The 27,394-nt window shown below is 43.1% G+C and overlaps 2 protein-coding genes and 1 non-coding gene across 5 annotated transcripts in view; all 3 read right to left on the bottom strand.

Annotated features, from left to right (window-relative positions):
- Positions 1-11,863, bottom strand: part of NPAS2 (neuronal PAS domain protein 2) — a 72,623-nt gene extending 60,760 nt beyond the window's left edge. Inside the window, exon 1 of one of the 3 annotated variants that reach the window (XM_069970946.1) lies at positions 11,120-11,863. In XM_069970946.1, the coding sequence (XP_069827047.1) occupies positions 11,120-11,349 (230 nt within the window). In that variant the 5' untranslated portion in view covers positions 11,350-11,863. The remainder of the gene's footprint in view (positions 1-11,119) is intronic. The other 2 variants (XM_069970945.1, XM_069970947.1) reach the window with 2 other exon arrangements.
- Positions 1-27,394, bottom strand: part of RPL31 (ribosomal protein L31) — a 384,238-nt gene that overhangs the window by 210,970 nt on the left and 145,874 nt on the right. The window lies entirely within an intron of this gene.
- On the bottom strand, positions 21,415-21,605 carry LOC138794274 (U2 spliceosomal RNA). Its single transcript, XR_011363428.1, has one exon. It is a non-coding gene; the product is annotated as a U2 spliceosomal RNA (small nuclear RNA).

The raw sequence follows: 27,394 nt of genomic DNA, 5'->3' as shown, positions 1-27,394 counted from the left end.
GAGATTGCTTGAGAAGAAACTGTGTCTAGATATATGGGCTCTTTGTTTAGACCACAACTTAGACTGGGGACCTGGCAGGAGCCAGGGCCCAACTGGACCACTGTAGAGAGCATTCTGGCCTGCGTCCTTCCTCTACAGAATCCAAAGACAAAAGACCCTACACTTCCTCTATCCATGTGACTTCCTTTCTATAGCGCATGTAAGGTGTGCTGTGAGTGGGTGAGGAGGGCATATTTGAAAGTAACGAGAGATGATAGATGAGAAGAAGAAAGAACTCTCATTGGTGTACAGACCCATGTGGTACATAAACAAACAATAACCCTTTGAGTACTACAGCTGTGCAATAACTGGGTATACATACTTGCAATATAGACATCTTTGAAAACAATAACTTTTACATTTAGAAACATTAAACTGCAGTTTGCATTGTTTGGACCATATGTCTAGTAAAGCTCAAAGCTAAAGTCATTTTCCATATTACTGACACCAGCAGAAATATCAACCCTGTTGCACACTTTTGTGTCATCAGCAAACCTTACCTACCAAACCTTCTCCTATGTCACAAACATATTAAAAAGAATAGGACCCAGAACAGACCCTTGTAGCCACCACTTGTAACCACTCTCTGCTCAGAATACACACCACTAACAAAAACCCTTATCTCTATGAAGAAATGCATTGTCCCCACTAATTATTTTAGTAATGCTGCAGTTTTTCTTGTCACTTATATATCTGAAGAAGGTTTTATTTCCCTCCTTAACAGATTTTGCCATTTGTTCCTCTTTTTTGCCTCATTTATAATCTGCTTTGCCTCCTTTTGTCTTATATGTCTCTCTGTCAGCTACACTTCCAGTCTCTTTATACTTCCTATAGACTGCCTTTTCCCCTTTACTATAGTCTTGACATCTCTTTTGAACCATAATGGTTTTTTACTGGCCAATTTTGAATACTTTCCTCTTATATCCGTGGGGTCAAAACGCTCACTGCACCCCAAGATAAATTATTTGAGGGGTATACTTTCCAAAATGGGTTGACTTTTGGGGGGGTTCTATTCTGCTGGCACTACAGGGGCTCTGCAAACGCACCTGGCGCTCAGAAACTTCTTCAGCAAAATCTGCACTGAAAATGCTAATTGGCGCTCCCTTCCTTCTGAGCCCGTCTGTGTGCCCATACAGTGGTTTATGCCCACATATGGGGTACAGTTGTATTCAGAAGAACCTGCTTTACAAATTTTGGGGTAATTTTTTTTCTCCTGTTACTCGTGAAATTGAGAAATTTCAAACTAAACGAACATATTACTGGAAAATTTCAGGTTTTTCATTTTTACTAATTTTGATTACTTTCCTCTCATACCTTTTCTTCCACTCTCTTCATCAGAAACCATTAGTAATGTCAGGAAAGTCCATATGAGCTCCTCAGTTAGGGGCGTGCAGTGCAGAAGGCAATAAACTTGGTGTGAACAGGGCTCTGTTTTTATCTGTTCAGCCCCACCCACTTTGCCTCTCAGCCTCTGGCAATGATAGGGTTACTGTTCACTGCTAGTTAATTCCTTCAGCTGAGCAGTCTTGTGTTTCCTTTATTGGGCAGGTGCCTCTGCCAGTGAGGGTCTTGGTTTATCTGAGCATCGGTCCAGTGGGGATCTAGACCACACTTCTGGTTCCTCATAAATAGTCTCTGTGGCCAGCAGTAGTTGGTGGCTATTAGTGTTCCTGCTAAGCTAAGCGTGTTCTTGCTGTGACTTGTAGTTCTCCTGATCCTTTTGCTCATTTTCTGACTTCTCTGTTTTGCCATCTGTACTGACCATTTTTGCTTGACCCGACTGCCTCTGTACCTTAGGTGCCCGCTGTTATTGACCAGGACTGTTTACCTCGCTTCATTGTGTTTGTCTGTCTCTGTTTTGTGTCACACCTTACCAGCGTAGGGACTATCCTCATGGTTGTCCGCAGCTGCCTAGGGCTGTCTTGTGGCAATAAGACAGGGACAGTGGGTAGGGTCAGCTTAGGTCTCATTGTCCATGTCTTGTCAGACTGCTTTTTGCCATACCCGACGCTAACAAGTAAATACTAAATCTAGAATCTATGTATTCTACATGTAATGTATGTTATATATATTCTTTCATTATTGTCCAGCATTTCTTTGCTATATAAGATTTGATATTTACTATATGCATATGGACGCAAAAAGGGCTTTCTTATTAGTATTCTTTTAGGAGAGGTAACGCTTATAAAATAATCATGCTTAGTGAAATAAAGAGTAGTAAAGACAAATGTGTTGCATTTTAACAGGGGAATGAATAAGCAACACAGAACGTACTAAATGGCTTGATGACAGCATGTTTCTATAAAATAGATGTTACTATGGTGACCCGAATCCATGCACCCGCTGATGATGTGGTAGTGCTTCTTTTATACAAGCTGAATGTTAAAAATAAAATACAGCAAGGCCTTGAAAACTAATCGCTTCTGTGAAAATCTAACCGTTAGGATTTATTTACTGGACCATATTACAAATTGTCACACAGTATCTTAAGTGGTCAGGTGCACTACTTTACTAACATGATGTCAGGATAACCCATATAAAGAATGTGGTGGTGATACCTGACTGACTATAATGAAATCATCTGTGAAATCCTAAGGAAATCCTCAAAACATGACCTGTTGGTGGGCCATTAGGACTGGAGTTGGGGCACACTGTTCTACAGAGTACTATTCTTGCTATAGCAGACTCACACCTTCTTGTGCACCTTCTTCCATCACAAGCTTCTGTTTTGGGTAACAACAGGGCCGGATTAAAGGGAGGACACCCGGGGCATGTGCCCTGGGGCCTCCACCACTTAGGGGCCCCCACCAGCCTGAACTCTAGCAGAACGGTGCTGCTTACCCCGAATATCAGGCCATATAATAGGGCCCTAACACAGTGGGCAACAGCGCACAGAAAGTGCTGTGTTCTCACATTGCGTTATTAACACAAACACAATGTGGGAATACACTCTGATACTTAGTCCCCCCCCCCCCACTCCTGTCTCTAGGGCCTGGCACTGCAGCCAGTAGTAATCACGTGCATAACAGTGGAGGATGCTGAGCCATACAGCCAGGAGCGAGGAGGGGTCTGTGCTAAGTCACCTACAGTAAGCAGCCATCTGTATGGATCGCAGTATAGTTTTTTTTTTCTTTTGGGGGGGGGGGGGGGATTGTTGCCAGGGGCCTCCACCAACCTTAATCCAGCCCTGGGTAACAATACCAAACAACCTTTTTTTTATTTTTATTTTGGACTGTCAAGCCACATTCTCACACTATAATCCTGAATGGATCCAAAACTGTACCCCTATACTAACCAATTTATTTAGGAAACTCAGGTGAGTGGATTTATGAGGCATGAAGAGGGTATGTAGTACTGAAACTCTTCTTTATCTTTAGTTTTGTAAAAGTAAAGATGGAAACTCTTAATATAAGGTCTCTTTTAATTCCTGCAGCTAAAGTGAAATGTCATATTTTATAGAAATTTGTGGTAGAAGAATGTTAAAGTGATGCTGTCCCTGCCTTTCTCTGTATATGGGGTTCTCCACACCATCCTCAAGCTTTAATGCTGTACATTTGATATATACAGTACCTGTACAAAATTTGTCTGTGTCTTCTTTCTAATCTAAAAGTGCTTTATTTCATAGTTGGACAGTGTTGACTAGGCAGGGCTTCATGACATTTGGGCCCAACTGCCATGAAGCCCCACCCAGTTGACACTGTTAACCGATGAAATAGGATGAGGGTAAAGGGGATTACAGTATCACCTTAAAAAAATGCAATTAGAGAGGACAGAAAAATTAGATTTGGCAGGTTCGCTGAACTTTGAAGCAAAATTCAGGTTCTTGTCAGAACAGAACCCAAACTTTTCTTAATCCCCTAAAATAATATAATTTATATTATTTTAAAGTTCAAGCATACTGCATACTGTTAGTTTTCTATATGCCAGCTTTGCATAGATGTGATCCCCAATTGCTTTCTACCCCGTCAGCTTGTTCTCTATATATTTACTTATGACAGTGTGTTTTCACTTCAATGCTAAACATGCCGTCATAACGAATCATTAAAGGTTCAGTAAAATTAATTCAACCAATCAATGAACAGTGTGAATGAGTACTATCCATAAGGGATTAGTCCATATAGTTGACGCCACCTGTGTATAATAAACGTTATAATAATTAGAGATAAGTGAAGCAAATCTAGCAAAGTCAGATTTACTGTGAATCACGCAGTCAATTCAAGTCGTTCTATAAACTGAATTTACATCGATTCATTAAAGAAATTAGCTAAACATGGTGGCCGCATCTGTTAGCTTGCAGTACTGTTTTTTGGTGCGAGCAAGGAATTACCCATAATCCCCTGCGCCTCTCCAATCACCTGCAAACCCAAGTGTGATGTCAGCACCCCCCCCCCCCCATACCCTGTATCAGGGCCAGATTAAGGTTGGTGGGGGCCCCGGCGACAATCGCCCCCCCCCCCCCCCCAAAAAAAAAAATAAAAAATAAAATAAACTATGCCACGATCTATACAGATAGATGGCTGCTTACTGTAGGCGACCTAGCACAGACCCCCTCCTCGCTCCTGGCTGTATTGCTAATCATCCTCCTCTGTTGCGCATGTGATGATCACTACAGGCTGCAGTGCAGAGGAAGATGCCAGACCCTAGAGACAGGACCAGGGAGGGCTAAGTATCAGAGTGTATTCCCACATTGTGTTAATAACGCAATGTGAGAACATAGCACTTTCTGTGCGCTGTTGCCGACTGTGTTAGGGTCCTATTACACCGTCTGATATCCTGGGTAAGCAGCACCGTTCTGCTAGGGTTCCAGCTGGTGTGGACCCCTCAGCATGTGCCCCGGGTGCCCTTCACTTTAATCTGGCCCATCCCTCTATATAGGGTGATTCACTTTGTGGAGGGGGGCAGTCGGCTGTGTGTGTAGTGAAGAGCAGGATCGCAGCAGGCAGTAAGAGCAGAGCAGGGAGAGAATAACATTTAGATATAGGGACAGAGAAGAAAAGATAAGATAGGAGGATGGATTGTGGGTTAGTTTGGGGTAGATTTTCTGTGGAAGCTTTAAACTTAGTATCCAGTTTACCAAGTAACTGGGTGCCTGTTGTGCATTATACGAAGTCACTAAGACCAGTGAAGACAAAGTCTATAGTATGTTATACCAATTTGCTTACATCATTGAATTGTGTGCCCGCCTTCCAAACTTTGTGGGCACACTCAACTTATAATGTGTTATGCCAACTGGGATCAGTGAATTGTGCATCTGCCTTCCAAACTGAGTGGGGCAGTCTACTCATGGGGGGGGGGGGACTTATGAAGACTGGTGTACTCATACGCTGGTCTTAAATTAGGCTCCACCCTCTCTTCCCCGGCCAAATTCACTAAAAGGCGCACTAGGAGGTTTCTAGCAGGTGTAGATTTGGATCATGATTTATGTATAAATCATGATAAATTAGGCGCAGGAGGAGGCCTTGCCATGCCCCCCCCCCCCCCCCAGCTTACCCTGCCCACCCATTTGGGCAAGTGGGGAATACGGCAGGCTTACACCAGGGAGAAGAGGCGAATAATATGTAATATGTAATAACAGCTAATAAAATTTATTTTGTTCCTTCTAAAAGTCCAAATAAAAGCAATATGTGCAAGACTGTTAAAAAAAAATCAGGTTCTTCTCAGGGTATGGGTAAAGTCAGCAGCCAAGGTGGCACACAGGGTGGTGCCAGTGGAAGACGTCGTGGGAGTGGGGATCCTAATGGTATTGGAGGAAGGTTTCAGCTACCAGTTACATGTAGTGGGCAGGTGAACATCAGCCAGGCTGGGATTTTTGACAGGATTCTTTAAAGTTTCAGCTCTACGGCAGGCAGTAGCCAATCCCAGAGACAGCAGTCAACTGATGGGTTATCCCACCACCATTCCATGGCAAGGTCAGGATGTTTTCTCTGCCCTGTCTCCTGTGGTGTCTCAGACTCAATTCCTCTTGCCAGGGCTGTCAGCAAGAGAGTTCATGGTGAGCCGAGCACTCCCCCATATTTTCAGGAGTCCAAGGAAGGGGCAATTTCTGGGCAAAGGCCAGTCTTATGCCGCATGCCTATGGAGGGTGACCTTTGAAGATGATGTCACAGACCCCACATGGAATATCGATCCACAGATGTCATCCTCGGCATCATCATCAAGGGATGAATCTGTGTTTCTAAAAATGACCCAGCATCAGCTCCTATCTGAGGCCAGTGGTCTGCCAGTACATTTGTGTTGCTGGAGGAAAAGACAACTCAGCCATTTGCAGCATTTGTGGCCATAAAGTGGGTCGGGCTTTCGTTTAAAACTCGGGCATCACTTCTATGTGTCAGCAGATGTAGCAACACCACCATTGCCTGGAAGAACCAGGCCCCCCATGCCACGCACTGCTGGGAAGAAGGAAGATCTGCAGCTATCATCGTGTAGCCTATCATTGCAAGACAGGAATCTTCATTCTTGGTTGAAAGCAGTCGGTCCAAGGCTTCTACCTCTACCTCCTCTGTGGCTTACAATGAGTAAACACTGCCACTGGTGAGGCAGCAGTCGGTGCCTGAATCCATTAAAAGGAGGCAACAGTACTCCTACAACCACCTGACGGTACAGAAGCTAAACGCCCACTACAATGGAAAATGTCCAGTTGCTATTTCTTTACCAACAAGGCTATTCCATCTATGCATGACAAAAGAAGGTTTGCAACTCATTGTGGCTCTCTGTCTTTCATCGGGTGCATCTAACCATGAACGTATGGAGTTCAAGCTATGGCCAGTAGCAGTATATGTCTGTGACTTTGAGACGGTGAGTGCCCTCTAATTTTCTTTATTTTTCTATATGTCCATGACTGCCCACTGGACAAATGTCTTTTTGGGAGAGCTGCAACGGCAACATGAAGCAACGGAGGTCACACTGTTATCTCCTCGGATGATGTCCGCCCATGATTCTCAGAAGACCTCATCCTCTGCCTCCATCACCTCATCTGGTCGTCCTTCCCCTGCACTACCTGTCACTGTGGTGTACCAACTTTGCCAAGCCCATTACTGTCAGGCTGTTCTTCACCTGTGTGGCCTGGGTGAAAAGAGCCACACTGGAAACAAACTTTTTCATGCCATTGAGCATGACGCGTCAAAGTGGCTGACTCCTTGGAAATTACATGTAGCCACCATAGTGGAGGACAACAGCTGTAACATTGTGTCAGTACTTCAGCAAGGAGAGCTCACGCACGGTCCGTGCATGGCCCACATCCTGAAACTGATCTTGCATAGGTTCCTCTGTTCTTTCCAAGGACTCAAGGATCTGCTGAAGATGGGGAGGAAACTATGTAACCACTTCAGCCACTCGTACATGGCACGGAGCGCCCTCCCCAAGATACAACACCAACCTGGACTGCAACAACATTAGCTTATATGCAAAGCGCCAATGTGGTGGAATTCGTCCCTCCACATGTTGTATCGGCTTTACCAACACAGAACAGTGGTCTCGGCCATCCTTGTTGGCATTCTGGTACCTTCTTGCAGAACTGCAATTTTCAGGTCACGGATTGGCAGATGATGCTTGATGTCAGCTGATTGCTGGTACCGTTTGAAGCCATTCTGTTAGTCAGCTGCAACAACTATGGGGTGAATGATATCATCCCTCAGCATGCACTGGCTCAACAGCCTCCACCAGTTTCTCCTCTATCTTCAGCGCCAGTGACCTCTCCTCTTGGCCCAAATCTACAACTCATTCTTTAATGTCCAAGGATAGGTCAGTTAGAGGCAGTGGAGTCCCCACCTATATAATTATGTAAGTGCATTCCAATGCAGTGTACCGCGCTTTCAGGAATTCTGAACTTTGGCTGTGTCGGAAGCAGATTGTCCACCCAAAGAAAGTTTTATGCTACAGACCATCCATCATTTTATAGCCTGTTTTTGGACTTTCCATTTTATCAATGTATTTTCTATTTCATTTAATTAATGTATTTTTTGTAAGTGAGGTCTCCAAAAGTGGACACAGTATTCCAGATGTGGTGTCACTAGAGCTCTATAAAGAGGGGTCACAATCTCCCTCTTCCTACTGGTTATACCTCTAATTACATAGCCCAGCATATGATTAGCTTTCCCTACTGCTTGACTGCACTAACAATTCATTTTATGTCTGTCAGAAATCACTACCCCTTCTCTTCTGAGGTCTTTACTAACACATAACTGCTCAAATAGAGAATTCCCTCTCCTCAAGTGCATTATTTTACATTTGGAAATATTGAAATGCAGTTTCTATTATTATGATCACTTATCTAGTAAAGCTAAATCATTTTTTATATTACAGACACTACCAGTAATATCAACCATATTGCACACTTTTGTGCCATCAACAATAACAAGGCTTTCCTGCCAAACCGTATCCTATGTCACTTAAAACAATAAAAAGAACAGGACCCACAACAGACCCCTGTTGTACTGCCCCTGTAACCAATCTCTGCTCAGAATACACACCATTATGAACAACCTTCTGATGCCTATCATTTAGCCAACCACAAATTCACTGAACTATCTAGGGATTAAGTCCAATTTTAATTAACTTTTTTATCAGCAATTTATGGAAAACTGTATGAAATGTTTTGCTGAAGACCGGATAGGCAATATCCACGACACCACCTTCATCCAACCATTTTGTGGCATTGAGAGCAAATTAAATTAGTCTGACATGGTCTGCCCACAGTAAAGCCGTGTTAGTTTGGGTCCATCCGAAGTTGTTGATTTTTAGGTCATCAATCATCATCTTTATTTAGAAACGTTTCCATTAGAGATGCGCGAACCTCAAGCATGCTCAATGTACATCCAAACCCCAACGTTCGGCATTTGATTAGCGGGGGCTGCTGAAGTTGGATAAAGCTCTAAGCTTGTCTGGAAAGCATGGATATAGCCAATGACTATATCCATGTTTTCCACATAGCCTTAGGGCTTTATCCAACTTCAGCAGCCCCCGCTAATCAAATGCCGAACGTTCGGGTTCTGATGGACTCGAGCATGCTCGAGGTTCGCTCATCTCTAGTTTCCATCATTTTAACTACTACAGATGTCAAGCTAACTGGCCTGTAGTTACTGGGCTCTTCTCTACCTCTTTTTGTAGATGGCCATTCTCCAATCATTGGGGGGTGGGAGGTGGAGCAATCAGAGCTTTACTATATTAATTTAAATAGTAATAACCATTTAACTCATTCTACCCTCAGAATATAATACTGACACATTTTGCCCCTGAATATAATACTGACACATACTTTGGTCTCCAAATGTAATAATGCAACACACTGTGCCCCCACAAATTAATAAATTAATTAATTTTCAATACCTACTGTATCCTAGTAATGAATTATAAGTTATACCCCTCAACTTTTTACATATATATATATATATATATATATATATATATATATATATACACTGTACCCTCTTAATGAGTTAAAAGGCACTGTGCCCCTTAGTGAGCTATAATGCACTGTTTCCCCCACCCCAGCAATATTTGATACTTGCCTCTTTTGTTCCCATGCTTTCCTCAGCAGTCATTTCTCTGGCATCTGTTAGTAAGGTCTGGTTCATAGGAAGGATACAGACAGGGTGATCACCCAATCACGTTGCCTCCATCCCACAAGTAGTGGCTGAAGGCTCCTTATATCGCCAACCCCTTGCACAGAGCCTTAGTCAGCATGTTTATTTGGGGCATCAGTGGTCGGCTGCCTGATACATAGAGCGCCTGCGTAACTTGAACTAAAGAATGAATCTCAGATTTAGATAACAACTTCATCTTTCGCCCTCAAAACCTTTTTGATTAAAACCCTGTGGTAGATTGTATAGCCGGAACAGGAAGTCCATTACAGGATGTTCAATTTTCAGAACGCACTCTTTTATCCCAAAGGGCATTAAAGAGAACTTCAGTTTGGGGTGTTTTTTTTTTTTTTTATAATATAAAATTGTATAAAATGCATTTCCTTATTATGTGATAATTCTTACATTATAAACAGACTGTAAAGTTAGTCTATTTACACAATATAACAGATGCAGTATAGTATTGAATATATACAGTACCATCTTTACCATCTTGTCCGTAGTAACCCAGCTGTATGTACTATAACATACACTACTAGCAGACAGGTATAACGTTTTGTTTTTTTTAGTCAGGTTTTTATTTTCATTGAATTCATCGACTTTGAATTAACATCAAGGTATCCAGAAGTGGCATGTGATAGCTTATAGTATATATAGTTTGATATTACTGAAAACACTGGAATAAGTGTGTCTCTTTTACATTTGGCATCTTATAACATTGAGCTGCTTTGAATACACACTAAGTATTTACTCAATTTGGCAAAATTAATGGCTTTTTTTCCGGTATACACAGTTCCAGCTGTTACAATAGTTTTTTTTTATATATAATTGCTGTCTAGTGAAGTGTTATCAAGGCATTTAACATTCAGTACATGAGATCTCTTTAGTAATAAACACTGTTCAGCTAGAATTGTTTTGTGCTAGAAGTGCATACCAACAGCTGTCTGCACAATTTACAATTACACAGAGCTCTCTACTAATACATAAAGGTTATATGCTGTCTTTCTTCATGAGCCTTTGCTCTCTGGTATCAGCCAGTATGCAAGAAAGTTCTCCCAGCTGTGCTGAACCTATTGATCTGGGTACTGCAAAGCTCATATTCTTATATATGAAATGTCTTAAATGTGGTGAAGAATTCACAAACACTGTATGATATATGTAAGCCAAATGAAAGTTAAGTTGACGCCCCTCACAGTAGTTTTCACCTATGTGTAATGTATAAAATTTTTCCTTTGCAACAACCATAGTGACCGGTGTATTGCAAACAATAACTGCTATAGCTAAATATATATCTACTCGGTTGGTCGGAAATGTTGGAACTAGAAGTTTACCTTCTGCAGTAGATAACTGCGCCCAGCAGAAATCATTACACAGGAAGAAGTGAAAGAAAACAGCATGCCATGACAGCTATCCACATGGTAATAAGCAATGACCTAATAGAGAACAGGAAAAGCTCCTCTATCCCTGAGTAGCAGCTTTCAGTCAGATCCCAGCCACCTTACCTGGTAGTGCTGTGGTGCTTTGGGCACTGTGCAGTTTTGGTGCTAAACTTTGCGTGGTGATCCCAGCCGACTGTGCTGCTGTCCGCAGAGGCGAGCTGAGGGAGAGGTGACCGGCTGCGGCTCCTTGCTTCCCCGGGGGTATTGGGGTCCAGTGATAGAGTCTTGGTGGTGCTAGAGCCGGCAGTCCCTTGGGTTTTACTGATTTTGCCTCCTTTGCCCCTGTATCTCATGATTCGAGGGGGCACCGCATACTAGGCGCCTTACTGCCAGCCTGGGGCTTCTGCAGCGCACAATCGGTGACAGCGATATATTCGATCCTGGACTTCCCAAAACAATATTTCTGCTTACTTTAGCAATGTGACCAGGATGGCAAAATCCAGATACAGGCGGCATTTCCACAAAGTTATCGTCCTTGTGCCTGCCAAGGGCATATTAGTGTTACTCCGATCCCGTCAGCCACTGACTGGGTGGGCAGCGTTACTTTACCGCTATCATATGGCACCTATTCCATTGGAAGTATAGGTGGGTGCTAGTAGTAGGCAGAGTGGGTGGGTGTCTGCTAGCTGTGGAATTGGGTCAGGAACAATAATGATAAAAGTATTGGTTTAATAGCATGAGGGGAGTCTGGTGGAGGTGCTGTCAGCTGAGCTCTGGCTCTTCAGCACAAGTGCAGGAAATGTTCCACTGACCTACATATTTCTCCAAACATACGTGACCTTTTTTCTGCTGTGAGGGAGGAGGTGGAGACAGGCGAGGATCCAAGGCGAAGAGGAGGAGGAGGAGGAGGCAGTGACTGGAGAAGTGCAGCACCACAGCGAATGGAAGCAGAGGAAAACTCTCCTCAGACGACGCTTGTGAAGCAGCAACAGTCTATATATGAGAGCTGGAGCACACACATCACATGAGGGATGTTCCTGGCACACAGTGTGAGGAAGAAGACTGGCAGGCGGCTGTTCTGTGTTGCTGGGTGTATTCCCTACACTGCAGATGTGCTGGAAATATGCTTGAGGTATCCCCATTTGTCAGGTTATTCAGGATAGAAGCAGTTTGGGTTGGTTACACACCTGCTTGCTGCTTGGGGTGTTTCTGAGGTCATGAACAAAACATAATCAATAAGGGAAATAAAAATCTATCTCTTATTGCATCTTTACGGTTTGCTGCATCTAGAAAGCAAGAATAATATGGCTACGTTGACACATTCAGTAGTTTTTCAGGACCGTGTATGATGTCTGCAATCTTCATCCACAAAAAAAAATCATCCTTAATGCATCCATATTGTATCCATAATCCATATATTTTGCGGATCTGCAAAGAAGGGGAAGGTAATAGTTAAATAAGTGGGCAAACATAATGCCATTATAGTTCTTCATGCCATCCAATTTGTGAATTCAGGCAAAGCAAGACCCCTTTACTGCTTCTTAGAACAGATGCAGAAAAGGCATTCAACAGAGTGTTCACGGGTTTCATACTCTCTACATTGCGGAAATAGGCTTTCCAGATCCTTTTGTCAATGACTATTCTACTCCCAGTGCCCAAGTGCAAGTGAACATCACTCTGTCGCAGTCTTTTGATATAAACAAATGGCACCAGGCAGGGTTGCCCCCTCTTCCCCTCATCTTGGTCATGGAGACATTATTGCAACACCTCCTTCAATATACTATAATTAAGGTTTTATGAGTTGGATCTCAGGTGCATCTTGCACTCCTTTCTCCTGATTACCAACCCACGTGAAGCCCCTTCCCCAGATACAGAATATTTTACAACACCTTGGAATTTATTTAACTTTAAAATAAATTTTGGGAAATCCGAAATTCTTAATTTCCCTATCACCTCTCGTTTGGGCCACACATTACGCAAAGATTCTTTTTTCCAATGGCAATACCATACTTTAAAATACTTAAGCACTATGTTGCCCTCCACCTTAGACAAGCTTTAACAACTGAACTACAAATCACTATTAGAAAAACTAACCAACAAACTTTTACCCTATAATATACCTTACCTCTCTTGGGTGTGTAGAAAGGCCTCATTTTTCTGGTCTAATAGAAGGCACAGAATTTCACATAAATTTTTGATTCAAATAAAATAGAATTGGAGGTCTGGGTTTTCCAGATGTATACCTTGTATACGGCAGTAGATTTACAAAGATGGACTGAAATCATTAGTCTGCCACAGGGACAGGAGGTAGATATGAGCCAATTAGGTTCAGTTCCACCCCAACACTGTGGACTCCATCTTGTCATCAATATGCAATCCTCTTCTAAACGGCACATTATCGGTTTGGCTTAACTTTTCCGGGTAATCTACGCATACACTTCTCTTGTCCCCATTGATGCCATCATCTCTCCTACCAGCCTTCTTAAATAATAAGGTGTCATGTCTGGATACTGTTTGGGACCACTTCCACACAGTCAAACTTTCAGACCTGATAAAAAGCAACACTGCTCCATCCTCTCCTATGGTCTAGTCTCTGGTGCCTTCTTGGCAAATGAACTACTTACATTGAAATTCTATACACTCCTCTTGCAAAACTTTTTTGAATAAATACAAGGTGTCCAGAGAGTTGACGTAGCTGGAACTTCTTCTGGTCTTCAGAGCTGTGAAGAGACATACCCTGACCCTTTACACTGCTCCTCTTATAAAAGCGTTGGCACCACAAGTTCCCACCTTTTTGCAAGCATGGGAGAGGGACATTGGTAGATCTCTTATGATACAGAAGGAAAATATGTGTTAAAACACATATGCATCAGATTTGAAATGCATTAAAATTCAGGAACATCATTGCTTACACGCTGGTACAAAACTCCTGACCATCTCTATTGCATGGGTCCCACATATGGTGGGACTGCCCAGTTTTCAGCTCCTTTTGGTGGGATGCTGAGACCATAGCGAACGCAATCTGATTCCCAAATTAAACTATTGCTTGAAACTATAGTACTAGCCATACCCACAAAAGACAATGTCCTGTCTAAACGCTCCCTTTTCACACATTTACTTACTTCTGCAAAGCTTCTGATACGTAAACTATGGTTGCAAAAATACACCTCACCAATGGATGAATAAAATAAATTAAAACTGCCGATAAGAAGAACTCACGACTTGAACATACTATAATCACCCCTCTTTTCATTCCTTATGGAAGCCCTGGTTTTGCAAATGTGACATCTTCCTTACTCAACTAAAAAAAATTTCCCCATCTTCCACCCTTCTTTATTCTTGCATTACAAACTAATGAGCAGTACCTAGAAATAGTTGCTTCCAACTACCCTCTCCCTACTTCCCTACACCCCTCTTTCCTTGTAATTTTGTTTATATTTTACTATATCTTGACTATGACTGTGTTTTATACCATGCCTATTTTGTTTTTGCTACATACCACTGTCAAAAATTTGGATGAGGAATCATTTTAAATCATTCCCAGTTATTTAACTTTCACAATCTCCTTTTTTGCTGTTCTGTAAAAAAAATATGGATTACGGATGATTGTAGGCATCCTATACGGTCCTGGAAAACGACTGAATGTGTGAATGTAGCCTAAGAGCCCTATTACGCGGGACAATTAACATGTGAAAAATCGTTATGTTTAAATTTAAGCGATAATAGTTTAGTGTGAATGCAGGTAATGACTGAAAAATCGTTCATGTGTTGTTGATCGCATGTCTTGGGCAGAACCTAAAATCGTTGTTCGTTTGCTAATTGTTCGCTTTTCCACATTGTCCTTTCATTTGCTGAGATCAGAGTAAATGATCGTAGTAACATTCATAACTAACAGCTATCTTTCTGTATAATATGGTGAAACTGGTATGGTAAACTCCCCTATAAATATAGTAGCATGGTGGCTGAGTGGTTAGCACTGTAACCTTGCAGTGCTGGGGTCCTGCAAGATCCTATTTCTCTATTAGTTCTCTATTATTCATTATTCTATACCGTGTGTGCACTGCCAGCCAATTTCCCATTGACTTCAATGAAGCGCATAATTATATTGAAAATACGGCCATAGTTTACCTTTCATTTACAGTGTATGAACATAGCCTTTTAGCTTATTATTATTGGAATGTTGGAGCAGCAACCGATAAGGCTGGTATACCCTTTTGAAACAGTTGTAACAACAAAGCTATCTTATATCTATTTAACTGTATTTTAAAACTCTGCTTCTGTATTTTATAGATATGTTTTCTATCGTTCATAAGGCTATGCTTTAGCATGACCACCAGCGACCATGGTGCTTTGTCACTCAAGCAGCAAAGAGAGATCTTATTCATGCACTTGTCAAGCTATTTTCTTGCATGAAAGGGCACACTGGGGTGCCGTTTAGGCTGAGTCAGAAGCTATTGGATTATGTGGCCGTATCATATGCAGTTAGTTTGTGCTCATATTCTCCAGAGGATCCAGTAACATGCATCTTGTTAACCCTTATTTGGTTAACATAACCTCTTTTGTGCTGCGTGACCTGTTTTATGAGTTTGAATCATATGAATAATCATCAAATCTTGATACAGTACTGCAACAAGGAGTATATAATACTAGATAGGAATATTAACATTGTGTTCTATAGCAACTTGTAGGTTAATTATTTAAGGTTAATTGTATTTTTTTGGCAAACATTTGTATGAGCACAATTTGACACATGGAGAGACATTTACTAATATATGTAATAAGGATTGGTGTGTATTTTGTTCCAATATCTTATAACTGATTTATTAAAATGTAGCACTGCCATAGTGACTGCATCTAAGTAAAAAGTCGCAGATAAAGTCGCAAAAATGCAACTTGCAAACAAATTCATCTGGTACTGACCAGACGTAGGCCTGCACCTGTTTGTGCAACTTTTTAAAAAGTTGCAAATGATAAATTGGGTGCTTATACTGGAATATACAAACTTTTTGGTGAATACTCAAAACAGACAGATTAAAAAAAAAAAGTTGCGTCTAATAAATATTCGCCCGTCGAATACTGGTTCATAAATATAATATAAAATCTAATTATTCACCTTAAAATAGGCGCAAAGCACTTGATAAATTTCCCCCATGGTGTAATTCATGACAATCCCTCTGCTTTTTTATGTCAGTTTTAGTAGTGATACTCTACCTTACAACAACTTTAGGTGTATAGCTTTAGGAGTATCTAGTGGCTTTAAGGTGAAGTGTCACTTTATGTTCCCTTTAATTAATTGTGGGATTTTGAGCCCTAGAACATATATGTACTGTTCTTTTCAAACATACTTCACAGATATTTAAAAGGAATTTATCAATGCTTATACCAGAACACTGGAAAGTAAAAAAAAAAATGCACAATGCTCACAAATTTTGTGCAACAACAGAGAAGTAAAAAATGTGCACTTGTGCACAAATTTGCAAGCAAGTCTGTACTTGGTATGATGCTGGCAGATTCCCTTTAAGACTCCAGCAGCAGTGTATGTTTATCATATGCACCGTAAATCCTTCCATCATATATAGTAAACATATCCATAATCTGCCATTTAAGGGGTTTTCCAGACAAAATAGACTGATGAGCTCCACAGCATGGGCATCTCCCAAATCTACAGAAATAAGGCAGACTGGTGCTTCATCTCTTTTAAGATTTAAGGCAAGGCAAAGTATTGTTCCCCCTTATGCCCCTGCTATTGTAGTTTACCCTCTGTGATGCCTCTAATACCTGATGTGAATCCTTAGTGATGCCCGGTAGCAAGAGTTACACCCTGGTGATGCCCCTGGTAGTCCTAATAAGCCCCCAGTGATGCCCCTGGTAGTCCTAATAAACCCCCAGTGATGCCCCTAGCCGCTGATGTTAACACCCAGTGATGCCCCTGGTAGCTCTAGTTAACCACTTATTGATGCCCCTAGTAGCTCTAGTTAACCCCTTATTGATGCTCCTTGTAGCTCTAGTAAACCCCCCCAGTCATGCCCCTGGTAGCTCTAGTTAACCCCCCCCCCCCCCCAGTTATGCATCTGGTAGCTCTAGTTAACCGCCCCCCCCCCCCCCCAGTCATGCCCCTGGTGGCTCTTGTTAACCCCCAGTGTCTGTCTCAAATAAAAAATTATCTGTATTTGGCAGCCGTCACAGACACAGGAAGATGCTGTGTATGCCAGCTTTTGCCCCACCAGAGCGGCGCACGTCACAGGAGAGGTTCCCCACCCCTGCCCTAAGGTAACTACTGCTTATGACAGCAGCACCAAGTCTTGTTGGGGAGGTCATACCAAACTCTTATCATTGTTTGCTGGTCATTTAAAGGACTTTGTCCTCCAGTCTAATTTTTGCCCGGTTTAATATGGCACAGTTACAAATCACAGTAACCAAGATGCACTGGGTTGGTTACCAACAGAGCTGTGCAATCGCTCGCGTGGCTCCGGGGGGAAGGCAGAGGGAGCGGATCTCCCTCAGGATTCCCCATAGACGCTGCGGCCGGGTTAACTGCCCGGGGGGAGTGTGGCTCCTCTCTGGGCAGTGGCGACGGAAGGAGGCAATGGGGGGACAGCGGGGGGAGGCAGGACAGCATGACATCCAGGGACATCATAAGGCAATAATTCACTGTATTTTATGACGTCCCTGGGCGTCATGTTGGGGGAAGGGGTTAAAAAGCTTAGAATTCTCCAAATTGCCTCATTAGAGCTTCTGTAACCTCCAGTTTAATATTGCCATTTTCAGCTGCAATGCCAATGAGAGCCTTTGTATATGTATTTGATTTGTACAGAACTGCATAACTCAACATTTATGTGATATACCAGGATAATTGACCCCTGCTTTATATAGCCAGTCACACAACCTCCTATGTCGTGAACACACTGGTATGTTACTAGTAGAATGTACACATTCAGTTGCATATTGCTTGTATGCCATCTAATAGTAATGCCGCAATACATTTTATTATTACATATATTTTTACTGCATATAGCCTCTTGCAGATGTTCAGCGCTGACAGATTCTTTAAGAAAGTGGAAAGCTCTGGGCACATTCAAATCAGGATTAATCCAGACAATTTTGTGCAGCCTGACCTGTTGGTAAGAAGAGCTCCCAGTGATTGCTGTGACTCTTCCCATAGTTTTCCAGGGTGCATCGACTTAATTAAACTTTACTATCTTATGGGTTTTTAAGCTTTGAGAAAAGGGCCATATTTAAATTACTTTCAATTAACTTTTTTGTCATTTTCGCTGTACTCGGAATATATATGCCGGAAGCATGTTCCTTTGCAAGTGAGAATAAATATATGACAGATATAATTTTAAGTTAATGAGAGTGTCTTTTGTGCTTTTATTCACTTTAGTTGATCTTCTTAAAATATTAAGAAACCCTTCTGACATGTGCATGTGACTTCTTACTTCTTGCATTGGTCTTTTTGAGGTTTAAAGGGGTATTCCCCCCAAGAGCCAAAAAAAATAAAATGCCCTTAAACCTAGCTGGTCTCACTCTCCAAGTCCCCCTGAGTATTTTGAGCCGTTTGGGACAGCGGGGGGGGGGGGGGGGGGGGGGGGGGGGTGAGCCGATGATGTTGTGATGTTGTAGCAGTGCTGATGATGCAGCAGAGCCGATGTTGTAGCAGAGCTGATGATGCAGCAGAACCGATGATGTTGTAGCAGAGCTGATGATGTAGCAGAGCTGATGATGCAGCAGAGCCGATGATGTTGCAGCAGAGCTGATGATGTAGCAGAGCTGATGATGTAGCAGAGCCGATGTTGTAGCAGAGCTGATGATGAAGCAGAGCTGATGATGCAGCAGAGGTGATGATGTTGAAGCAGAGCGTCTGCCGTGATCGGGTCAGTTTCGGGGGGGGGGGGGGGTTCGGTGGCCGCTGGCTGCCCGGATCGGCTCAGTCCCGGGGGGGGGGGTGCCACGGTGCCACTGGTGGCCAGCACTGGGTGAGTTCCGTGGGGGGGGGGTGCCGCTGACGGCCAGGTTTGCGTGAGTTCCCGGGGGGGGGGGTCCGCTGGCAGCCGTGATCTGGAGAGTTCTGGGGCCGGCACCGGGTGAGTTGCGGTTGGGGGGGGGGCTGGATGGACGGCCATCAGGTGGGGAGCACACAGTGGGGGGAAATTAGGTGCTTACCGAGAGGGAGACAGTGAACTGCAGCAGCAGCTGCAGTGGACTGAGTTAGAAGCACAAACCCAGCCCATTGAAGAGACTGAGGACATGTGATGCTGACTCTGAGGGTGGGGGCCAGGAGCAGGGAGTGGAGACAGTTTGGACTAAGATTTGATGATTCTATGCGTTCGGTGGGGGTGAATGCACCTAGATAACAGCCAAACTGTGCAGAATCCATAATAACTTTATATTGGAAAGATGAAAAGCTATGGGTAGGCAGCGTATTAATGCAAAAATAATTTTTGGGGGAATACCCCTTTAATCAGACGTGTGTATCATGTTTATTTGGCCTTTAAATGCTTTTTTTTTGTACTCAGCAAGGCAGCTTTTGTTGTATTAGTATGTGAATTTTTTCACCCACATTTTCCTCATTTCAAGTTATGTGTTTATTTGATCATGTGATTGTTGAATTTATATTGAACAATATATTAATAAGGAGACAATTTCGAACTTGCAATATTATAAATACAAAACATATTGTGACCTGCTGCAGCGCAGTCTTCTCCCCGCTCACTCTCCCGATCGGTATGGGTGTGAACACTCAGACCCAGATCGATCAAAACTTTTGACATGTCTCTATGACATGTTAAAAGTTTTTTGTAACAACAGTGACACTTAAATATTTCTTCTTTTGTAAAGTGTCGCTGTCGATGTAACTTTCCAAATGTAAATCAATAGGGCATGTTTTTTTCAAGAAGTCATGCTGTAAAAGAAAGCTATGCCTGCCAGAAATCCAGGTTAAGTTGCCTTAAGTTTTTTAGTCTTGTGCTGGTTGAAAAAAACACATGAAGTCCCAGCCAGTCATGGCTCAATGTGTCCATCAATTAGATGACTGTCTTCTCTCTGAGTGCAGAAGCCCTAGGAAACATGGGACTTCCAGTGTTTAGACTTGAAAAGAAAAAAAAAAACAGAAAACATGAAGTGCCGTGTTTTCCATGATAACTAAAAAATAATAAATGTAAATTGCAAACTAGTTTTATTTTACATTCCCTGCTGATTTACATTTTGAAAGTTATAACAACAGTGAAGTTTTAACATGTTTTGAGATACACATTTACCTGTGTGAAATACTGCATTATTAACCCATTACTAATTCTATGTTCCTGCTCCCCCTGTTGTGTATTACAGCTGTACAATGATGACGTGACGTAAATAACAGAGGAACAGCAGTCTTGTGAGGGAATATGTGGGTTGATGATAAATTAATATTTAATCATATGGTATGTAGAACTATATACAAAAACTGCATTGTGAAAGAAATAGGGAGACTATGCCAGGTCTTTTATATTAGCACAATGACTTGTTTTCTTACTCAGTAAGATATTTTTAAGTTGAGATCAATACAGTAAAATCCTAGATGCATTGCTCCCTAGGATATATGAATATGCAAAAAAGAGAGCCCATGGAGCCTCATTTAAGAGTCTCAAAGCACAGGACTAGCCAAGGGGTGCCTCCTGTAGGAAAACCACCAAAGTCACCATATTAAGTGGCCCTAAAAGTCAATGTAATGACAAGGGAAAAACCATGGCTAGGTATCCATCTACGGTTATAAAGGGTTATTCAAGATCTCTTTCTCGAGATCATGGCAGTTGGACCCCCTGTTATAATACACTTAGGGTATAAACCCACACACCGTATAAGCAGCGTATTTACTGCTGCGATACGCAGCAAATACGCAGCAAACACGCAGCAAAAACGCAGCAGATTATATCTAAATAACTGAACACAGCATCAAATCTGTACCAACAAATCTGCTGCGTATTTGCTGCGTATTTGTTGCGTATCTGCTGTGTATACGGTGTGTGGGTTTGTACCCTTAAGGTTGCCATTGACCTTCAATAACTGTTATCTGACTGATCTTTCAGCTGACAGCAATCTCTCGCATCCCTCCCATATGCATGAACATTAGGCACCTCCAGATATTCTAGTATTCTCTATGAGGACAGGTAAGCCACAGCAATACTGTACTGGCAATAGTGTATCTCTTAGAGAACAAAGGCAATAGAGAGGCAGTAAAGTTCCATTAAGCTTGATGGCTATCTGTGGAGTCTCGAGAGATCCCGCCATACAATTGATACTGACATAAGTCTAAAGTATATGGGGGCCTTTATCCCTTATTATATAGATAGGGGATAAGTCTTTACGGTGGGACAATCCCTTTAATGACTAAACTTTTTTTTATTCTAAGAGCCATAACTTTTCTATTTTCATTTTTATATTTTTGGTGCACTGAACCTGGAGGCACTGCAATACTGGGTCAATGCCTGGAGAGGACAGAGCAAGATCTTTTTCCATCTCCCTGTTCTAAAAATCCATTTGATATATGGTCCCCAGATAGGGGACATATCAGATGTTAAACTAATAAGAACAGATACTACACTTGATATTAACCAAAAGGCTGAGAAGCAATAATTTTCTATTCTGTGAAAAAGCCATATGAGGTTTTTCTTTTTTAAAGCAAATGTACCATCAGGTACATTGCTTTAAGTTTTGTACATGAATAGACTGGCACTGCCGATGCTGCGTACCTTTTTTTTTTTAACCACAACCTGGTTCCTGCACATGGCGCCAGTCTATTCCCGAACTCCATTGTAATGGAGCCGCATCACAGAGGGGAGGGATTTTGTCACACTGGGGGTGGGTGGGCCCACATCCAGTGCTTCAGGCTGAACTGGTGCCCTTAAACAGAATGGCGCCATGTTATAAAAAAAAGGAGCGTGGTGCCTACTTATTTATGTAAAAAACTTAAAGTGATCCACCTAATGGTACATTCACTTTTAAACTAGTGATATTTGTCTGCCGTGTGGCACTATTTTAGGGTGTATGAAACAGTAATTCCGACATTATTTTTGTGTTTGTTTTGTGTTGTGTTTTAAAGTTATGCTATTCACTAAGCAGTATTATACATTTCAGGGGATACCAAACATATATTGATATTGATATAGTTTTTATAGGTTTATATATATAATATATTTACTGCTTTAAAAACAGTCTTTGGTACTGCATTCCAAAACCTACAACATTTATACATAGTCAATACTTTAGTCAACAGGGTTGTATGAGAGTTTGTTTTGCTGTAGCTGCAGTTTTCTTTTTCTATAGGTGTTGTTTTTTTTTCATCATTTTTTTTTCTGTCTAAACATAGTATCTTTATAGCGTGGTTGTTAAACAGGTATATACACAGGATATTCCATCCATCCTGATGGATGTAAGCCTGACCTCTGTCACCTGCACCAATTGCAAAGTTGCTGTCAAGAGGCCCAAAACAGCTGAAGTGACTGTTTTTTGTTGTTTGAAAACCCCAATCCCCAATAAGGTTGCTAGAAGTTATTAGAGATGAGCGAATCACTCAGAAATTCATTTGGCGAAGTTCTCAAATATTTGTACGAATTTGTTGCTGTGGCAGTGTAAAAGTTGACAAATGTTGATTTTTAAAAAAATGTCAATCAGCCTGTCAATCATTCAGTTTCTACCATGGACAGCAGGGGACATCAGTGGATCAGCGGAGTAAACTAATTTTTGTCCCAGGACAGCAGTAGACATTGCTAAATTAGCGGCGTTAAATGACATCTGAAGAACATCAGGGGCATCAAATTAAATTGTCTTCATGGACATCATTGGATGCCAGTGGATCAGTGGGATAAAATGAGTCTTTCTTACAGGACAGCATTAGACATTGTAAAGCAGAAGCCCCATAAGGGGCAATATCTTAGCCCTAGAGGTGTCAGAAATGTGACTTTGCGCTCCTCGGTCAGTGCTGGGTGACCGAGGAAGCGCTAAGCCTATGGTTGTTTTTTTATTTGCAGTATCTGTCTGAATGTTGTCTTAGCTTCCCAGCCACACCCGCATTGCCTCTTACACTCTGGCAGTGCTGGGGTTAATCCTTCTTTAGGCCTGTCCAGCTGAGCTGGGTGCTCAGAACAGGGCTGATCCAATCAGCTGCCGCACCCAGTCCCTGATCCCAGATAAATATCAGCTAGCTCCTCATTTCCCTGCTGGCTATTGAGTTACACTCTGCTACAGCTTTTACCACTGCTATTGTCTGCGTATTTCTGACCTTTGGCTATGTTTCCTGACTTCCCTGTTTTGCCGCCTGTCCTGACAATACCGCCTGACTTTGATTACTCTTTTGGATCTTGATTTTGTACTTTTACCGCCCAACGTTGCTCACCCGGATTGTCTACTCTGGCTTATTGTGTTTGTTTTGTCTGTCCTGTTCTGTGTTACACTTTATCAGTGTATGGACTGCCATTGTGGTTGTCTGCGACTTTTTAGGGCAGTTGAGGCAAGTAGGTAGGGACAGAAGGTGGGTTCTAGTGGCTAGAGCTCACTGTCTTGTCCTACCTCGGTCCGGTGCTTCTTCAGGAGATCTTTCAGTCCTGGGAAGGAGTGGAGGAACCTATGCACAATGAGGTGAAGGTAGTCTCTGGGTGAAGGAAGAACACTGGAATGGGCAGTCCATGGCAGATGTGTGTCTTTTTAACACACTAAACCCCAACAAAACATAACTCCCTGTGGCATGGTGTGGCTGTAAGAGGCAGTTCTGTGCCTCTGGAGTGGGAATAGGGGTTCAGGTGGAGCTCCTGGTCCATATACTCCACTCCAACCTAAGAGCTGATGAGGCTCTGAAACCACCTGGTGGAGCTCTATTAGAGACTTCAGAGCTTCCCAGGTGAAGACTCCCAAGGTGGGAGAACACAGGCAGTGCTAGGCCTGTAGGAGCTGCAGCCAAGGAGTCTTGGTGAGACCAGTGGATCTGGTAGTATTGAGCAGTGGGCTCAGAAGTGACAGCTAGGGAAGCTGTGTAGTACAGTCAGTGGCTAGACGGCCTGGGCTTTACTTTATTTGCAAAGTGTTGCTAATGTCTTATGTTTTTCCTTGGACTGACAAATAAAGCAACTGTGGTCAGTTTAAAGCATTCAGCACTGACTGGACTGAAGTTTGTAATGTGCCAACTGTCTCAGACCCAGGAGGTGGCGATCCCATCAAGTGAGTAACCCCCAGATTGTCACACCCCCAAACAATAGCAAGTTAATGCAATATGGTGAAATAAACACATTACATGGGTTAAGAACCAGACACTTTTACTTAAATAAAACGTTGCAACCAACATAAAACTTTTTAAAAGCAGACTTGAAAATCATGGCAGATGCCAGGCACATTTCTTAACCCTTAGGGGACACAGCCAGTTTTCATTTTTGCGTTTTCGTTTTTCCCTCCTCGTGTATATAAGGCCATAGCGCCTGCATTTTTCAACCTAGAGACCTAAATGAGCCCTTATTTTTTGTGCAACTAATTGTACTTTGCTATGGCAGATGTAATTTTTGCCTAAAATGTGCCGGGAAACCAGAAAAAAATTATATGTGTGGTGAAATTGAAAAAAAAAATGTTTTTTTTTTTTATTTGTGTGGGGGGGGGGGTGTTTTTACTCCGTTCGCCCTGGGGTAAAACTGACTCGTTATATATGTTCCTTAAGTTGTTACGATTACAACGATATGTAACATGTATAACTTTTATTTGATTTGATGGCTTGTAAAAAATTAAAACCTTTTAAAGAAAATATATGTTCCTTAAAATCGCCCCATTCCCAGGCTTATAGCGCTTTTATCCTTTGGTCTATGGGTCTGTGTCAGGTGTCATTTTTTGCGCCATGATGTGATCTTTCTATCGGTACCTTGATTGCGCATATATGACTTTTTGATCGCTTTTTATTACAATTATTCTGGATTTGATGCGACCAAAAATGCGCAATTTTGCACTTTGGGAATTTTTTGCGCTGACGCCGTTTACCGTGTGAGATCAGGAATGTGATTAATTAATAGTTCGGGCGATTACGCATGCGGCGATAGCAAACATGTTTGTTTATTAATTTATTTATTTATTTTTATTTATAAAATGGGAAAAGGGGGGTGATTCAGACTTTTATTAGGGGAGGGGATTTTGTGTTATTAAAAATACATTTTTCTTTTACTTTACACATATACTAGAAGCCCCCCTGGGGGACTTCTAGTATATGCACTCTGATCTCTCATAGAGATCCATGCAGTATAGTTATACTGCAAGAATCCATGAGATCGGTGTTCTATTGCTTTTGGCTGCTGCAGCCAAAAGCAATAGAATGCCGAGCCGGGATCAGCGCCATTACGGCGCAGACCCCGACCCGGGATGGATGCGGGGATCGCCCCCCCGCAATCGCGCCGCAGGGGGGTGATCCCCCCACTAGACCACCAGGGATGGATATGAGCAAGTATTTAGAAGAAGCTGTCAACTTTGACAGCTGCTTTTAAGTACTTAATTAGCGGGCACGGCGATCGGACCGTGCCCACTAATAGCCGCGATCCCGGGCTACATGCGGCGCCCGGGATCGCGGCAGTTCAGAGGGGGGTCGCCAAGCGACCCCCCTCTGAACTCCCATAGCGGCACGAGGACGTTCAGTAACGTCCTGGTGCAGCTATGGGTTAAATGGTACTGTAAACATTTTTTACACTGTAGTCCTTGAGCTACATATAACTTGGGCAGTCCTGCTACTAACTGGTTAAAAAGTACCTCAACTAATTCAGCGCAACTGCTTCTGATAGAGAGCCAAGATGGCGGCTCTGCCCTTGGCGCTAGGCAAGGGTGGTCGCTCTTCTCCTGGTGGGAGTGGTGGAAAGGCTGGAAGCTGTGCCACTGCTGCTGCTTCCGATGGTGCTGGGGTGAAACCCCCGCAGGCGTTGTGGACACAGCTTTCTCCACTCTGGTGGCAGTGCCGGAACCGCTGAGCACCTTCACTCCCTGCGCGAGGTGCAAATGCCAGGTGGCATTCGCATCCATAATGGTCGTGGCGGTGGCGACATCCCGAACTCCCAGAGGGTTGGTGGACCAGGACACAGTGGACACTGCAGGCGCCGGCTTCTCAACCACCAGGGTGGCGTCTGCTGGTGCGGTTGGTACCTCGATGGCCACCTCTGGAACGGCTGCGGGAACCGCTGGAACTGGTGGAGCGGTTGGGACCGGGACGTTGGAGCTGCTTCTGCTGGCTGCAGCCATAGGGAAGAGAGGCGCTGGTTCGGCTGTGCTGGACACGGAGGCTCTCCTGTCAGAGTGTGAGAGTGGCAGCTGTAGCAAGCGCAGTCCTTCCGGAGTCTCGCAGAGGGCTATGAAGGGCCTTTGTGGATCCTCAGACCAGTCGTTCTCCATACCGCTGTAAGATGGGAATAAGACAAGAGGGAAAAAAAGGAGCCGGGAGGATGGCGCCTCGTGTAATCCTGTTACATGAAAATGAGTGAATTAAAAGTATAGGTGGACTCTCACCTTTTAGCCCCTTGGGCTTTGTGCGTATCACCCCACTATGGGGTATCTTGTAGCGTCGGATGATGGCTGCCGGCCGAAGGATCCAGGAAACGGGACTCTCCCAGTGTCGGAACCCGTGGTTTCATGCAGTAGACAGAAGAAAAAAGTACCTGGGTAGGTATCCTGGCGCTGCCAAAAAATCCTTCACAACGAGTGGAGTATAAAACATAAAATGGCTGATTTATTGGATAAAATCAGTAAAAATGTACATAAAATAATTATAATATGTACATTTTTACTGATTTTATCCAATAAATCAGCCATTTTATGTTTTATACTCTACTCGTTGTGATGGATTTTTTGGCAGCGCCAGGATACCTACCCAGGTACTTTTTTCTTCTGTCTACTGCTGTAAGATGGGGTCAGCATTCTGGTTACACCAGCTGCCCACCAACCTCGGGGCCCCAGCATGGGGGTGAACTCTACCTGCTCTCGAGGGAACAGGGAATGCAGAGGCTCTGGCAGATCACAAAGCAACACCTAGGCCCGGTTAACAAAGTACCATTTGGGTCCATTGTTGTCCTCTATGAAGCCATACCCACGGACACGGCTGAACTCTCGTACAGTCCCCTGCAGCTGCAAGGGATGAGCGTCCTTCTCAGTGGGCTCACTTAGTCTCTGGCGGATCTATCGCTCACGGTCCACCCGCTCTTTGTAGAACTGCTGATACTTTGCATCAGCTGAAGTGTGGGTCTGCTGTCTGGAACGGGGCTTCTGTACTTTACAAGCTTTGTAGATCTCCTGGAGGACCTGCTGCAGACAGTCCTCCTCCCCAAAGAACCACTGTGGTATCTCAGGCCCCTCTGGGCTCGGTGGCCTGCCGTCCATCAGTCGGGGCTGTATCACTACCCCTTCCTCCCAGGGGAT

The sequence above is a fragment of the Dendropsophus ebraccatus genome, chromosome 5 (assembly GCF_027789765.1).
Source record: "Dendropsophus ebraccatus isolate aDenEbr1 chromosome 5, aDenEbr1.pat, whole genome shotgun sequence".
Lineage (NCBI taxonomy): Eukaryota > Metazoa > Chordata > Amphibia > Anura > Hylidae > Dendropsophus > Dendropsophus ebraccatus.
Note: the sequence above shows the minus strand (reverse complement) of the source record. Positions and strands in the feature narration are given on the sequence as shown.